This window comes from Argiope bruennichi, chromosome X1, assembly GCF_947563725.1.
Source record: "Argiope bruennichi chromosome X1, qqArgBrue1.1, whole genome shotgun sequence".
In the NCBI taxonomy this organism is placed as follows: Eukaryota; Metazoa; Arthropoda; class Arachnida; order Araneae; family Araneidae; genus Argiope; species Argiope bruennichi.
The window spans coordinates 35839031-35857015 of NC_079162.1; the positions used below are offsets into that span (position 1 = coordinate 35839031).

The 17985-nt window shown below is 27.6% G+C and overlaps 1 protein-coding gene across 3 annotated transcripts in view; it reads right to left on the reverse strand.

Annotated features, from left to right (window-relative positions):
* LOC129958464 (E3 ubiquitin-protein ligase NRDP1-like) overlaps window positions 1–17985 on the reverse strand; it is a 33133-nt gene that overhangs the window by 3795 nt on the left and 11353 nt on the right. For 2 of the 3 annotated variants that reach the window (XM_056070959.1, XM_056070958.1), the window contains 3 exons: window positions 12143–12442; window positions 4990–5118; window positions 1005–1096 (listed from right to left, as the gene is read on the reverse strand). In XM_056070959.1, coding sequence (XP_055926934.1) covers window positions 1005–1096; window positions 4990–5118; window positions 12143–12442 — 521 coding nt within the window. The remainder of the gene's footprint in view (window positions 1–1004; window positions 1097–4989; window positions 5119–12142; window positions 12443–17985) is intronic. The other variant, XM_056070960.1, reaches the window with a different exon arrangement.

Sequence of the window (17985 nt, forward strand, 5' to 3'; positions counted from 1 at the left end):
GTTCCCATTATGGCAACAACTCTCCAGCGTCAGATTTTCAATATAACCGAATTCTTGTCAACGAATTATACTCAAACAACAAATGCACAGTATTACCTTTATATCAAAAGATGCAAATTAATGAACCGTACTTAACTTTAATTGCTGATGCACCAGAAATCGCCAAATGAGATGCAAATTGATTGAAATATAACCAAGATCTGATTTTCAAAATAACAATGAAAAATGCAGTACTTTTGAATTCAATTGGTTTAGTACTAATTTCTTAAATCATAATTAATCATCTTAATCATAAATCATTTGATTAATAATATTATTAATCAAATAAGTATTAATGAGTATCATTGAGTTTAAATGCACATTAATCACAGAAGAATATTGCATATTAAGAGCCAAATTCAAATAACGCAATGATTATTTTTTTTTAAAAAAAAACAGCAAAGGAAAGTAAAGGAAAATGATAAATCTACATATGAATGTGCTGTAGGATTTTAAAAGAAAACAAATTATACACATAAAACCGTCCCTTATCTACCAGTCATTTCAATGCAATCAAAAAACTCTTTGTTGAAGGAGTAAACATCTAGACAGTAAAAAGCATCCTTATAATAAAGATTTCTACAGTTTCCTCCTGAGCGCTAGTTCACTGCTTATCCTTGAAAAATTTTGCTTTCAATAGTTGAAGAATGAGAAAAGAGTAGAAAAATAAGTACATTAAAATTCTAATTTATTTTATCCTCCTCAAAAATAGCACAATTGTATATTCATCAAATGGATTTTTTTTTATCATCATATTTCTAAGGAACATGAAAACTAAACAGTAGTAATTGACTTAAAAGAATTGAGTTTTAAAATATTCTTCAATTTTCATGTGATAAATAATTTCAAAGTTTCTGGGTTTTTTTTTTTTTTTTTTCTTTTCCCCCCTTACAACTAGGCCACGAAATTGATTTACACAAGTTTATAAATTAATAAAGTAATACTAATATTATTATTATAGCTACCTTATTGTTTCATCTTGCTCCAATGTCTCCACAACAGCTGGAACACTAGGATTTGATAATCTTACAGCACGAATGCATTCCTGCATACAAGACTGTAAAATAAATGTATGTTAGTAAATAATATACAAAAAAAAATGAAAAATATCAAAGTTAAACACACTTCAGAGCAAAGGTCAACTTTAACATTTTAAATAAATTTGAAAATATAGCCATTTTGATTCCAGTTTTTTGAATGATTGGCATCCTATTTTAAAGTTATGGCATTAGTTGTTAGGTGCACCCCATGTTATGATGAAATAGAGTAAAATGACACGAATAATACCTAAATTGCCATTAGTTCTTTACAAAAGAAATACGAAAGAGAACATTTTTCTAAATGCCCAGTTATTAGATGGAACTAAGGGCCAACTCAAATCAACCAACCCACTAATCAGAAAATCAAGTTTCAACCTACGAAGCTGCTATATAATTCATAAAATAATGAATGCAAGCAACTTTTTTTATTCTCTAAATAAGTTTATGCTTTAATTGGTAAAAAAATCTTTAAAATACTAATGCTTTGAATTAATATTTATTAGATATTCATTTCACTAAGAAAAAATGAAAAGATGCTGATAACTAGACGGTTGTAATTTTTATTAAAGCCATAGCGATACTAAATTTCATAAAAACAATTGTCAATTAAAGGTAGGTAGTTTGTGCTTTCTTGCCAAATTTGGCAAAGCTTTTAAAAGGCCACAAGAACAATAACTAATAGGTCAATATTATTCCATTTTAAGAATAACCCTCCAAAAAAGATTCAAATACAAGACAGAAGTAACAACTATAAAGTTGTTTTAATGCATTTCCATTTATCATTTAATTACCAGTTAATAAATTATGATTCAGGAAACAAGCAGATATAATTCTGAGGCGGCAAATATTGGTTAATTGACTCAAACACTAATAGATCTAATGATTTATGCTTCAAATTAATTTCACAAACAATAGACATTTTTATAAATCTCCTAATTTGTAACTGTTTCTGATGTTGGGGGAGTATTAAACTGGAAAAATTTCCATGTCCACAGCATACAAGACTGTAAAATAAAAATTTATTAGTTTTATCAATTCATTACAATCGTTTGGCTTGAATACACAGAATATCACACAAACAATATAATATTTATGTCAAGTTTACAAGTTCAAAATTAATAACAGCTTGCTTCATCTTTCGCACGCATTTGCTAAAAAATTATTTGTATAGATTTGTGAAAATTCAACCCAATCAGTAATAATTTACATTTAACACTTGGAAAATAGCGAAGGAATTCTTTTTTTAAAATAATGTATAAAGGTATTGGCAAATTTTGTCCACAAATCAGACTGAAAGAAATTAAGAAAGATAAATTTTCTGATATAATATGCTTGTTTGTCTAATGTGATCATCTATCTCAAAGATATGCGAGGCAAAAATATGGCAGAAGCCATCAGCTTCTACAATAATGCACTAAACACTCATTGCAGGATAAAGCACACCGGCAAGACTAGGCTTTCGTTCAATAACAAAAGACATCAACACCTGTAACACAATTTTAAACAGATTTTCTTACCAAAACAGAGAAAATGAAACCATGTCAATTTCTCTCCAAATTTAAAAGTTATCTTATGATCAAAATCTTCTATTTCAATTAAGGTCTTTAAATTCAAATATTATTTCTAAACTGAGAAGATTTCAACTAGTCTGATTTTTTGTACTCCATGGTAACATTAGTAGTTGAAACATAAAATGAAAACATTTTATAAGAAAATTTTGAGAAAAACATTGGTTTGATTGATTGGTTGGGTTGTATTTTTTGTATTTCGGATGTCATATAAATCAAACTGTGCCAAACACATGAAATTCAAATGTTCCCATTCTTCATTAATCAATAAACGGATTATTAATCATATAAAACAAGTTTTTAATTGTTTTTAAAAAAAGTATGCACATGAAAAAGTGCTTAAATGAATTTGTTAATACATATATCTTTCAGAAATAGAAAAAGCTTTGGATAGAGATTTTCTCCCATTAAATCTCTTAGGGCAATTTATTCCTAGCAAAATGATTAAATCTATAAAAGTTAAAATTTGGTCATCTGAGAAAATATGTTTTAATGAAAGAATTCATAAGTAACACAAACAAGGGGATTCTGAACAAAGCAAATGTTTATATGTAATTATGGTATGACCAATTCTTAGGTGAGTATCTTGTCTCCAATATAAATGGAATTTATCTGACAAAAGGATGGAATTCTTGCAGCTTATTAAATTGCTGTTTGTCCCAAATGCTCAGCCATTTTTTTCACCATCAAATTTTTGACAGCTTGTAGAGCATTACTTAAAGAGGCAAAACTTCAAGCATCAGCAAAGCAATTTTAAATGGCCGATCATCTTTCCTGTAACCTATAATTCCTACATGTCCAGAAATACAACAAAAAGCGATAAGCAAACCCTTTTCAACAATAATGGAACATTTCTGCACACAAAAGCATTAAAGGATGGCTTAAAAGATGAAAATTTTTAGTGCCTCAATAGCACTTTTTGAATCTGTATTAAAATTGTCCATTTTTTACAAAGCTAAATATATGTCAATATATTTCCGAAAACCGAACAGACTCATTCAATCTTTCGAATATAAGAGATACATCTATGACAACTGCTGTTCCTACATAAAATTCGTCTTTAGAACTATCGGTAAAAATAAACTCACACTTAGAAATACTATGTTGATGTGTCATAAAACAGATTTCTGTATATTTTATTCAATATTATAAATTTTGGAAAGTGTTCAAACCGTAGATAAAACTTAGTCTGATATCTTCCCATGGTGGAATTTTGAGAAACAAAAATTGCTAATTATGTCAAAGAAACTTTTATGTGCCTTCTCCTTCACTGAAAATACAGACATCCTCCAACTAAGTATTTCTAATAACCGTTATTTTATATAATAGGCTGTGCCATAATTGCTCCATTTATATTTGCTCATGTTTGAAATTAGACATGGAAACATTTGAGTATATGCCAATAATAAAAATTTTTCATCCTTAATATTCACTGAAAATATCTGAAATCATTTGAGAAACAATTGTTCAGGATTTAAAAGATAATTTCGAAGACAGCAATTTCAAATGCAAGAAAGAAATAATTTTAATTAAGAAATCTAGTGGAACTTACAAAAGACTTAAAAATGTAAGTTTTCATCTAATTCGAAAACAAAAAAAAATTCAATTGGCATTGGCAAGAGTTTAAAACTGTCATGAAAAATTGATTAACCTTTTCAAAATTATTTAATTCATAAAAATAAAGGGATTGAATTTCATTTGTTTCATTTGAGGTACATGCTAGCTCATGTGATTGCATTTTTGATTAAAAACCTGTATTTGAATGGAATCCGGAAAATTTTGCATGAACTTATAATAATGCACTTAACCCTTCAATGCTTACTATATCAAATTTTTTTATACATAACTTATTTCTTCATGTTCATAATGAACAGAAGCAAAAAAAATCAGAATAGATTTTTTTTAGTGTTTTTAAAATAGAAACTTAGAATAGATTTATGAATAGAAAAATAAATTTTAAAAGAAAAAAAAACAGGGTGTTTTTTTTTTACGAAATTTTCTTTTGATTATCTTAATGTATTTTTCTGTTGTTATATGTGAACAGCCCATGCCAAAAACATTTTTTTCTATTTTGAACTTTTAAAGAATTGTGTGCACATCAAAGGATTCAACAAATTATGAAACAAAAATTTCCATGTTCTTAAATAGATATTTTAAAAAAGGTTATGAAAAATTAATACAAAATATTATTCATAAACATTCTATAATAATATGATATCGGACACTTGAATAACTGAAAATAAAGGCAGATGAGGAAATGCTAGTCCTTGTAGAAATTGTTACTTTTAGAAAGGGAAGGAACAGAAGAAAAGAAAAGGGGAAAGAGAAACAAAATGCAGTACTTTGATGATACAGTTCACCTTCAGCAAACCGATATCTCTTCGTATTTCATTTATTGCACACTGCATTTCATTTATTCTGTGCTGCTGGCTTTGAAGCATCAGTCTTACTTCTCTGACACAATTATGATCCTAAAGGGAAAAAAAATCTTACAAATCATCTTAATTTTAATGATTACTAAATCTTACAGATACTTAATTTTATTACACTGACTTAGACACTGATTTTGATTGTTCATCTTAATTTTATTAAATACGGGTTATTAATTAGAACTTCAGAAACATCAGTTCAACTACATGAATCTAATGAATTACATAAATGCATTGAAAATCTGGGCAAAAAAATTTTACAGCATAAAAATTCAAATTAAACAGAATAATCAGAGAAAAATGTGAGGTTAGTAATTAAATTTTGTACACAAAAATATGTTTTTCGTGATTTCTTTTCCATTTCAAATATAAATTTATTATGCAGGCATTTTTAGGTTCTGCAAAAGTAATTTAGCTTATAAGATAAAATGAAAACTCAATAAAATATTCGGCCATTTTTATGTGAAACTAAAAGCATTCTACTTTTAAATAGAATTCAAAAATATTATCTACAGTTCAGTTCTTCAAAAATCTTATCTTCAGTTCAGTTCATCAAAAATGTTATCTTCAGTTTTCAATACTATAATGAAATATCTTAATACATACCTTATGTTTTACATAATATATTTCTGTTTAAATCAAATTACGCAACTTGAAGAATTTCCTAATTCACTTATAAGACATTTCCTCTCTTCTTTTGCATAGCACTTGAAAAATAAACTAAAGTATTGAATATGACCATAAACTGAATTATCCCTCACATTCAATGAAAAACGTTCGTTAATTAAACAATTATTATTCAGTCTAAAATTTTCTAGTAAAAAAATCTCAGTACCTCAGTCCCTTTTCATTCCAAATTTTACTTTTATACATTGCAGAAAAAACTTACCAGCTGAAAATAATTAACTAAAGAATAAATAAATCTTGAAGAAAAATATCAATATATAGCATCTCTACTGTTAGAATTACCCTGACTTTTTCCCTTACATTTTCAGTTTTGTTTTTTGTTGTTTAAAATTTTTTTGACATTTTTCGGTTGTTTCTAATATCTTCAGAACGATTTCACATTATTTTATTCTCTTTAATTATAGCACAATATGTTCTTAACTTTATTTGAAAAATTGTTCTATTCTTTTAACTAAAATCAATGTAAAATAAAACAATTCTCAGAAGAAAAAAAAACGAAAAAAAAAACATTATTTTCACTTATTGAATTTCAGATAAGCTTCAATTATGTAAATCCTTTCCCTTTTTTGCAAATATATTAACAAACACTAGAAGATACATGCTCCTTTAGACCGAGTTTTAGCCAACCAGTCATATCTCAGAATTGTTTATCAAATTTACTCACGAAAAATGCAGTGGAAAATATATGCACATTGGAGGAGTGCGAAAGATTGAGTACGATTTTTATCCTTTCAATGGGGTTTCTCCTATCTATAATGTTTACTAGCATGCCAATCGTAACTAAACAATAATTTTACTAACAGAAAAAATAATTCGCTTACAAATACAAAATCAAATCTCTGCATTAAAATTAAAAAAAAAAATTCTTCAAAGGAATCAAAATTGCATTGACTTCTGGCTCACCAACTAAAGTAATAAAATAGATTGAACGCTCGCTCGATGCTTAACCAGTAAAATAGAGAAAAAATTGGAAAATTGGTCCTTAACATTTTTTTTTTTACTGCATACAAAGAAAAATGTTTTGGAAGTATAAATTCAGGGGTGTTTGTGGGACCCCAAAAAATCCCCTGAAACTTTTACGGACTTACTACCGACATTTTGGAGTTTCGAGAAGGGGGGGGGGAGAAATGAAAAATTACAATTATGAAGTATTGAATGACCTAATTATAAAAGTTCAATGAATTACTTTTTTTGCAAAATTAATAACCATTAATTTTGCAAAATTAAGACCTTTGAACCCAGGTCACGTGATCGCACATCTGGTCGAACGAAGTCTCTCCCTTTTTTTTCTGCCGCGCCTACTTGCCGAAAAGAATCCAGAAGAGAATGCCCGAGAACCGGGGGAATGAGTCATAACTCGCAATAAGGAAAGAACAAAAAATAAGTTTTTTCCCCCTTTTCACGCATTATCACTGCCTTTGGAGAAAGAAAGGAAAAGTTTTCACCACACACACTGACCTTGCGTTTTCTGCTTTCAAAGCAAACAAAATTACCCAGATCAAAATAAATAATTCATTATTATTCCTACTTCCTTTTGAACGACGATCCCCGGAATTTCCGGGTATCGAAGTTCAAAATCCCCGGAATTCCGGGGTTTCCCCGGAGCACAAACACCCCTGTAAATTTCAAAAAAAAATAGTATGAATGAATTTTGTAAATTTTTGTGGCAAACAGTTTTATATACATCAAACCGTATAAGAAAAATTATGCCCTTCTCTTTATCAAAAAATTACAAGAGACATATATAGCTATAATGTATCAAACAAACTAATTTCTCATGTTTAATATCATTCAAAATTATAAAATCGCACTATTTGTTAAACATTTGCATTTTTTTTTTTTCATTAAACAATTCTGCTTTTATATTTATATATATAAGGGAACCAGGACATTCTCGCCAATGAAAATTGCGGAGATTTCAGTTGCAAATAAAGGGATTTTTTTTTAAGTAAAATTTAATATCTGATAGAAATTTTAGAAACGTATAGAAGAAATGTTTTATTATAAAACAGCGAGAAATTATTTGTTTTACTATTTTTATTTCAATGGCAAATCAAATATGTGTTGAGGTGCTATAAATTTTCAAGTTCATAACCACAAATTGGTGCGCTCAGAAAAAAAATTCTTAGCAAAATCACTCCAAAATTAGCATAATATATGACCACAGGTTTAATAATTATAGTGAACTTATTTCTGTTTAAATATTTTTTTTAATTTAAATGAATGTCATGTAATTAGAAAATCTAAAAAATATATGACATTTTGCATTATAAATGGAACCTAAAAATTAAAATTATAGCTCAGAAAAAAATAAAAATGTCTGACAGATGCATAATGTTTGCAAATATTATTGTATAAGATTTCATGCAACTGTAATGAACAATGTATTTTGCGTGTACCCAAATTTGAAAGAAACATATTTCATGAAAAAGTTAAAAAATTATCATAAGAGCTCCAATTAAATTCACTGTTAAAGGATAATTTATTAATTTTTTACTTTTCAAAGCTATAAAAACTATATATTTAAGTAATCAGTGAAATTCCCCCTATTTTAATTGACTGAAATTGAAAAACCAATTCTTTGAGGGTTTAAATATTTCCAGTTCCCTTAAATCATCATTGGCCCCATAAACATTTTTGTAACAAGGAGCAACTCCAATGTATTTATGTTGGAACAAGATTAATTCCGTTTTTTCAAGCCATTTCTCCGCCAACATTGCTGCAAGCGAGGATTTGGGAAGAGGGCTCAGTGGGCTTTTGCAGTTTTCTTTATATATAAGGGTCTCTTTCTTTCTTTTATTTATTATTAGTGTTGTAGATTTTCACTATAAATACATAACTTCGTTTTTACCTAACTTCGTAGAGAGTATGTATGAAGTATAACCAGAAGTACTGATGATCAATAACATAGCATTTTTCTATCATTATCTGATCATTAAAATACATTCTTGAACAAAGAACCTCTCATTAGAGAAAGAAATGAATATTTTTTTCCCATCTCGATTCATTACTGGGAATACTTGAAAACGCTTATTACTAATCAACCTGACGATTGAAAATTGAACTAAGGCATTAAAACTTTAAGCTTTAATTTGTTCCATGTTTACAAAGCAATAAAAGAGATATCTCAAGATGATAACTTGTAGGGGTTGAATGGCAAAACAATAGAACTGATTTTTAGTTTGAATTCATAAATAATTCAAATTTTTCCCCAGTCTTTTGAATATCATATTAATGTAAAACTCCAATAATAATTTGAAATTATTTTGGTTGATTGAAAGTCAAGATTTAAGAACTGGAAAAATTACCCTAATTTTAAAATACACTCGATATTTAAATATATCTGTACTTGACAGACAAATTTAAATACTATTCTTTACATAAAGCAAGAAGTTGTTTAATTTAAAGTTTTACTGCGCAATTCTTACACAGTACTGTCTATTTGTAAATTTTTTTTAATCATAAAAACTTTTCATTTGTATTCATTACTACTTTGTTAAAATTATTTACTGGTTATTAATTCTGTATTCTGAATCAAAACTTTTAAATATCAAAAATAAATCTTTACTCCAATTATTTAGCTTAAAAATTGTTGCTTTCATTTTCTGCTTAAGTTATGGACCTACTTTTTTTATTAGAATAATTAGACAAACTGAATTTTAATCACAGTCCTTACAGCTTCTGATCTAGCAAGTTCCACTATACTGTAAAAGTAAAAGCAAATGGCACATATTAAAAATTAGAAAATTCAAACTTGCCACATTTTAAATAATGTGGTACAAAATATTTTTTGGAATAAGTATTAGCAATAAACAAATTTAAATAAAAACAATAATATGAGTAGGGCAATCAATAATATAACTCAAATGAAAAATTTCTTAGTGAATATTCAAAATGATGATTTTGAAAAAATGTTGCTTAATTGGACAATTACAGTGTACCACCCACTTCTGAAAAACTAGAAACGGTTTAATCCAGATAAAAGAACAAAAATTCCTTATGAAAGTGAGAATTAATCAATAAGAAAATTTAAATCAAATTTCAAGATTAAATTTTATTTTTCAGTCATTCACATTGCTATTGTCACTACTGGTGCTAAATTCAATATTGGTTCTTATTAATATACAAATTGCAAAAAAAAAAAAAGTATTTTAAAGGTTGCTGAAAAAATGTTTAATTTTAGAAAAATATCTCATTCATAATAATTCTTGAGATATTAAGGCATATTTAAGCAAATGGCAAAAATTGAGGGAAGTTTAACTTGAAATATGTTTCTCAAATTTAAATTCATATAATATTTATATATTGCTTCAATTCTTATACATGATGGACTATATATAAAGTGTTTCTGAAGATGATTTGGCATTCAATGTGTTAAAATATATTTTTCTGTAAAATTTCTAAAATGTCTATTAGTTATATTAGTTGAAATTATGATGACTAAAATTCAATAAAAGTGTTTAAAATGTATTCATTATTTTCGTAATGTGTTTTCAAAAGAAACATTTTCTCAAATTTCATTTAAGTTTCTTATTACAGTATAAAATGAAGTTTACCTAGCCTATTTCTTGAATTCTTTTGATGTAAAAAATTTAACAGTAATACATGGTATATTATCTATGATTGATAAAATATTGTTTCAATAACATTTTAAAAGCTTAATAAAAAATAAGATGAAAAATAAGGTTATTTTTTGTGTAGATATTTCACGCAACTTTTATTTCAATGATTGAAAAATGATTTACTTATCACCAAAAATTTGCATGTGATTCATTCATGCATTAATTTGTGGAAATTTAATAAGAAACTTTCGTTCAAAAATTTATTTTGTCTTAACAATACTATAAAAAACATAAAATAACATTTTAAAATCAGAAATTTAGCTTGGAAAATTCAGTATGGCAGTTTATACTAAAAAAGTAATATTTAAGATGAACTAAAGTAAAATGTTCAGGCTGAAAACTGGAGGAATATATCTTCAAAATATATTTTGCTGAGTAATTTTTTTCCTGAATTTTATTTTAACAAATTTTCATATTTCAGTATTAATTGAAGTCTTAAAAACATGTTATTTCATCTATTGAATTGCTTTGATAAATGGCATAATGTATTCTTTTGATCTGACAAAAAAAATTTTAAGTTGTATTTTAAAATATTATTAAAAATGAGTTGCAAAATAACAATATTTTTGGATGTATATTTATCCCACTTTCTTCTTCAATAATTTAATGCAAAAAAAAAAATGCTTAAGTTTTTGAAAACAAAATATGGAAACTTCTAAAAAATTTAAAATTCTGGAAAATCGCTCTTACTACTGAAAACTCAAAATAATATTTTATATTCAAAAATTCAAAGAGCATAATAGCTTGTACACAAAAATATATATATACATAATACTGAAGATAATAACAAAGAAAAATTCTTAGCTGAGAGTTGAAAGAAAGAATTATTTTCGAAATGCCATTCAAAGAGTGCTGTTTTCACATCTTTTTTTAATTCAAAGGTGAATTTATTTTGGTATTAAATGAAGATTGAAAACTAACTTGTCTATTATTGAATTGCATACACATTTATACTATGTAAAAAATATGCTAATTGCATTGATATATACACTATGTATGTCATATATTACAATAGTAAAAAAACTTTTACATAGTAATATACGATGTATTATTTAATTTTTGCAAAAAAATTGTATTAATATTCTAATAGTTTATTGAAAGTTAGATGAAAAATAAAAAAATTTTGAAATTGATATTAATGGCAGTGTTTATTTCAATGGTTTAGAAGCCTAATATAAATCTTTTTAAAAAAAAAAGGCCCTTTTAAAAAAACTATTTTCTAAATTATATTATAAAATGAATTTCAAATTTTTTGTAATAAAAAAATGTTCCAAAAAGTTGATGAGCAAAATGTATCACACTAAAAAATTTAGACATTTACATTAGAAATAAACTCCGAGGCCGATAGAAAATGCAACTCATTGTCGAAAAACTACAAGGCAATTGCTCAAAATCAAGCGATGACAGATTTATTACTTCTGACAGCGGGGAGTAACTGCCCCTCAGCTAGGAAGAGTCCATGTCTTCTAGAAATGGAAATCTAGTTGTTAAAGGGAGTGCCGCTTGAAAAGTGCTTGGATGTTAAAGAGTTAAAACTAATTAGTTGAGGGAGACCTCTGATCATAAGTTCAGAATATGCTTCATGGTCAAACACCAAAACTATAAATTGTCAATTAACTCCCATCCATTTTCAGAGATATAAAAAAGACATTAAAAATTACAGAAATCCTGACATATTTTAAGCAGTTACACACTACATTGTGACTAAACATAATACAAAAAATACTAAATCATGAATGCAAAGGATCAGAACATACCCTTAATTCATCTTTAGGAATGACTAGTCCACAACCTTGTTCACATGGTACAGGTCTTTTAGGGTTATGCTCACATTCTTCTTTATGAACCTCTAAGCGTTCTAATTTGACTACTGCAGTACATCCAAAGCTTGCATTATCACACATAATTAGCAATCGAGATAAGAGATTTCGCAATATGCGAGGAACAGGTTTGAGTTCATTTGGCGTAATAGGCTGTCTATCAACTGGGCAAGAAGGTTGTCTGGAAAGCCATTCATTGATGCAACTTTTACAAAATGCATGTTCACACTGTGGAGCCTATTAAAATAATCAGTTTTAGAAATTGTTTATAATAAAGCACAAGAAGTAATAAGAAAGATAATATTAGTAAATAAAACATTATATAGAAAATATTTAAAAATTTCTTAAATTGAGCATTGCCTCAATAGAATACGGTTCTAAACCTGCCCAAAAACTTCAAAATAAATTACATATATTTATCTCAAAATATCATTTATGAAAGATATATACAATTCCAGACTATATGTATATTATTACAATAGACAATAAAAAAAGTCTTTCAAATACATTCTCAATATAAAAAATACAGTAAAATTTTATATTTATCCCCCTTCTCCATTTAAGATTTTATCGAGAGCAAATTATCCACTCAACAATTTTTATAACATTGTTATATAAGGACAAATGTTATTATATATTGTAATATAATACAAGATTCCTGTATTATATATTGTAATATAATACAGGATGAATAACTGAAAAAATGCTGTATCAAATTCTTAAAAATTTCTTTAAATTCTACCTCAAAATAAATCCCAATTTTTTTTAATGAAATTAAAAATCTTTTTTATGAATTCTATGAGACAATTAGCAATTGCAATACATAAACAGTTTGCATAATTAACTGAGAGCCAATAATCAAAAGAAAATAATGAGTTTTAAATAATTGTAAAATTAATTATTAACAAAATAATTAATTCATATTCTTTTCAAATGTATCTAAAAAATTAAAATTCTTCATTATATTATATGGACTGTTAGAAAAGCTGCTAGATCCAAATCAAATGTACAATTTCAAAACGTACTAAGATAATAATAAACATAAACAATAGAATAAAATTAAGCTTGATTTTAACAGAGCTCTCACCTATTTCTATCAAAGTAATTTCAACTGCTTAGCTTCTTTTTTTTTTTTAATTTCAGTCAATTAATGAATATTTATGGATAAATAAACAATATCTATGCAGAAATGCCCACAAAAATTCATTCTATTTTTATTGGTTATTTATACAGATTAATTTCAGAAAAGGTATCACCAATTTAAATGCATAAAATTTAAGAACTCAGAGAAAATTTCATTAAGTGATTTAATGAATTTTATAAATTAAAGCCAATGTTTTTATCATATCCATGTTCTAAACAAGAAAATAAACTTTACTGACTGTATTGATTATACAAATAAATTTAGAAAAATAAAAAAATGAAATTTACACACTTTTTCTAATTTATTAGAGACCTCTATTTCAATCACATAATTTAAAGCACAGTGAAAATCAGAGCATAATGCCAAAGCTCACAAAGCAGTGCTTGGTTTTCTTTTCAGATTCTTTTACAAAATTTATTCAAGATATTCATCCCTTCTAAATTCATATATTTCTTACCACTGTTCATACAAAATTCATATCAATTAGTTCCTTGGTAATTCTTTCAGGGTGTGTAGTGAAAAATGGATGAAAAAATTAAACATTTTTAATGGCCTTAATGAAAAAAGAGTAAGCATCCGGGTCACCAATGTGCGGTTTGAGGTTCGAACTCGCAACGTTAGGGTTCATAGCCGAGTAACATAACCACTAGACAAAAGAGTACTCTCATCTCCGGAAGTTGTTATCTGGCTTATAATATTACCACTACACACACATGGATACATAAATATAAGTATTTTCTAGGCACAGAATTTTTTCTGTCTTGTAATAAATTATTTATGAATTTTTTTTTTAATATAAATTTTTAAACATTTTTATATTATATTTAAAATTTTAATCTTTGACAAAAAAAACTTTTCAGATTTTAATCGAAATATTCTAACATGATATGGGAATTCAAAAAATGGTTATCACTTGGTTTAGAGGTTGAATCTAGCCTCGTCACTCATTTAGATTAGCAATATTATCTCTAGGTAATAATTAATACAAGGAAATTCTGAAAAGTTGGGTATAACTGAATAAAATCAATATCTGTTAGAAACATTGAACATTCAAATAATCGGTAAGTTGAACAAAAATGGGTTAACAAAATTATTTTTACATTGATGGGGGGGGGGGGGGTGATACTTCTACCATTCCCTAACACAAATATATATATTAACACACAAAAGAGCCATAATCAGTTACCAATTATATCTACGTGGGAGAAGAAAACTTATCAATACCAAATAATGCTGACAGATTTTTTTATCACAATTTTAAATTTAAATCCAATTTTTTTTAAATATAATTAAGTAACATTTAAGCCTTAATTTTTATTTCTTTATGCACACAATTTTAAAAAATTTGTGCATAAAATGTAACTGACTATTTTTTCCTCAAATTTTTAAAATACTCAGCTCAAATTTTAACATTAAAATGACAAAAATATGGCAATATTATCTTGCATAGATAAATTAAATTGAATAAACTAACACGTAGAATTATTCTTTTGTCTTTATTTTTATATAAAACATACTATATAAATATTTATATGAATAGAATAAAAAAGGGTTGATAAACACTATTATTACAGCTAATTTTACAATTTTTAAAAATTTCTCATTTAAAATTTCAGATTCTACATCTTGTAACAGATTTTTTTCTCTATTATTTTTCTTTTAAAGTTACTCCACTTCGCCAAGAGTGAAAACTTCTTTGTTTAATTCCAACAGTTCTTTAATTTCACCTTCCATGTCTGAAATTTCTTTTTCTAAGTATCTTTTTATTATTTTTGAAGAAATATTCCAAACAGCAAAGTACTTAGTTTATTCAAAAGTACATTTTATTCAAAGTGCATTTACAGAAAAGTACGAAGTACATTTTATTCAAAAAGTAAAATTAAAATATTTCACAAGAGAAAAATAATTTTTCAAAAGTGCAGATGTATTTACAAAAAATGTCACACGTCAATTTAATTTGAATGGAATTGCTAACATATAAATATATTGCAAATCAACAGCTCATGCAAAACCAAATTGTAAATTTTTTTTCTATTCTTTTGAACAAAATTCACAAAATTTTCAGCTTACTATTTTCTGCTGCTTTTGGAAACTTAGCTCATATTTTCCACAGTATATTCTATAACGTATAGTATATGTGGGTTTCTGAATACATTCAAGGGAAAGTCCATAGCATTAATCCTCTGTAGAGAATAATTCACAACTGCTTTAAATGATACTCTCTGCTTTGTGTCCACTTTGTGGACTTGTGCGTCTGATTTCTTTATCGGAAATGAATAATTACTAAAAAAAAATGTTCTGCAACGAATTTGTTTCATCCTAAAAAACACAAGAGAGATATGATTTTACTGATGGAATGCGGATGGCTAGTATTTTAATGAAGCTTTCAAAGAGGAAGTCATCCATCAAAACACTACAGCAGAGCGGCAGATATGAAAATAACAGGAAAATCCATCAATCATTACCATAGTTAATGCAAACTTGCCAAGGTACTAAAATATATGCGAAGAAGTAACAAGTGGCGACACAAGTCACAGACGAGTTTCGAGAAATTATATATATATAATTGTACAATCGAAATTCAATTGTAACAATCCATTACAACAGTTAAATATGCAAATATAATTAACTGTTTTTTGTACTTTTCATGTATGCTTTAAAAACTAAATATGCTCGCCTGACAATAAGCTATGCGTTCTATTCTATTCTGCGAGTTGATTATTCATCTCAATGGCTTCATAAATAATTCCTATTTTTAACATTGAAATTAATAACCTAAAGATAACAAGCTATGGGCCCAGATGCTATGATATTGTGCTAGTTAAATGAATTCAATATCGGCTTTGACTGGTTTTTTCATAAAAGTATGAAAGGAAATTCAGTTGAACTTGATCGTTTGTGATTTCTTTTTAATGACTATTAATAATGGATTTTAAGACGCAATTTGAAAAAATTCAAAAAACTGGACGAAATGGAAGCAGCAGGTAGAATTATTGCTTCTACATCACGATGTTCTGGATCTGATAAACAGGCGATTGCGTTAAGTCTAATGATCCGGAAATCGCTGCTTCAATGGAACAACGGGAAAACTTTGAAAGAAAGACTAAAGCTTTCAGAAAGAGTAACGCACTTACACAACTAATATTGGTTAGTAATATGGAGATTGCGAATGTTGAATTAACTTCAACATGTGATTCAGCTAAAAGTACTTGGGACAAATTAATTTCAATTTACAAGCAGAGTTCCGGACAGCGTGTGGATCGATAAACGGAGCAGTTTTTCGCTTCTGATAAAGAACTTTCTGATGGTGTTCTCATGCACATTGCACACTTACAATGCAATTTTAATGAACCGAATGATATGTTCAGAGTTTTGTTAAAATGAAAATATCCTAGCTTTTACTCGTAATTAGGATTATGTCAATTCTTCCTACGAACTATTTTGAGTTCAAAAGTGTATGGGAAAGTGTTCCAGTGCGGGAACGGGCAACTAACAAATTAACTGAGCGCCTCTATCTCATTGCATTGAGACTGCCAGGAAAACTAGGTGAACCTTCTGCTTTGATAGCTAAAAATTCAGTGAATAAAAGAACTAAAAAACCAAAATAAGAAAAAGCAGAGAAAAAATGTTTCAAATATTATAAGCCACAGCACTTTGCAAAGCAGTGTTATAAAAAAAAAATAGCTACAATAAGCGACCTGAAGGAGATGCATTTATGGGATCCGAAAAAGTACAAGATAAAGATATGTGGTTTGCAGATTCTAGGGCATCTGCCCATGTGACTCCTCAAATAATATTTTCTCTCGTATGAACCTTCCTTCTTACCAAAGAAGGTTAAAATGGGAAATAATGAGAATAATTTGCCTTTGGTCAAGGAACTGTCAAGTGGGCAAGAGTGGTCAAGTCTGGCAAGTGGGAAAATAATCACCTAAGTGATGTATGGTTTTGTTCCCAAGGTGAATATAAATTTATTTTCTGTCAGTAAAACTGATGATAAAATCTATGATTTCAAAGTAAATAAAAACAGTTGTTATTTATCTGCAAATGGTCATGTCCGCTTAGAGAGAAATTCAAGTGGATTTTATGCTTTAAAGTTGTAATGCCTGTTAAATCAACTGATGTTTTAACAGCAGAGGAAAATACTATGAAGCTAATACTATGAGACTATGTCATCAAAATAAACATCGTGTTAATAATGTTATGAAACGTCCTGGTGTTGACGTATCAGCAATTAGTGATTTCTGTGAATGCTTGGCAAGCAACATAAGGATACTTTCAAAACTAGAAAAAACCGAGCATCAGTAGCTTTTGAACAGATAAATGCAGATATTTGTGGTCCCAATGCAAGAAATATCTCTTGGTGGTGCTCGATAATTTCTATGCTTTAAAGATGCCTTTACAAAGTTTCACAGAATATTTTTTATCAGCAAAAAGTCAAAGGTTGTGAATTGCCTAAAGATACTTATCAATGAATCTGAAATAGTTAGACATTGAATTAAAAAGATGTTAAATGATGGAGGGTCAGAATTCAATAATTCTGAGGTTAAAGCTCTTCTTGCATCTAAAGGAATAAGTACACAAATTTCAATATCATACACACTGCAGCAAAATGATGCAACTGAAAGGGAAAATTGTA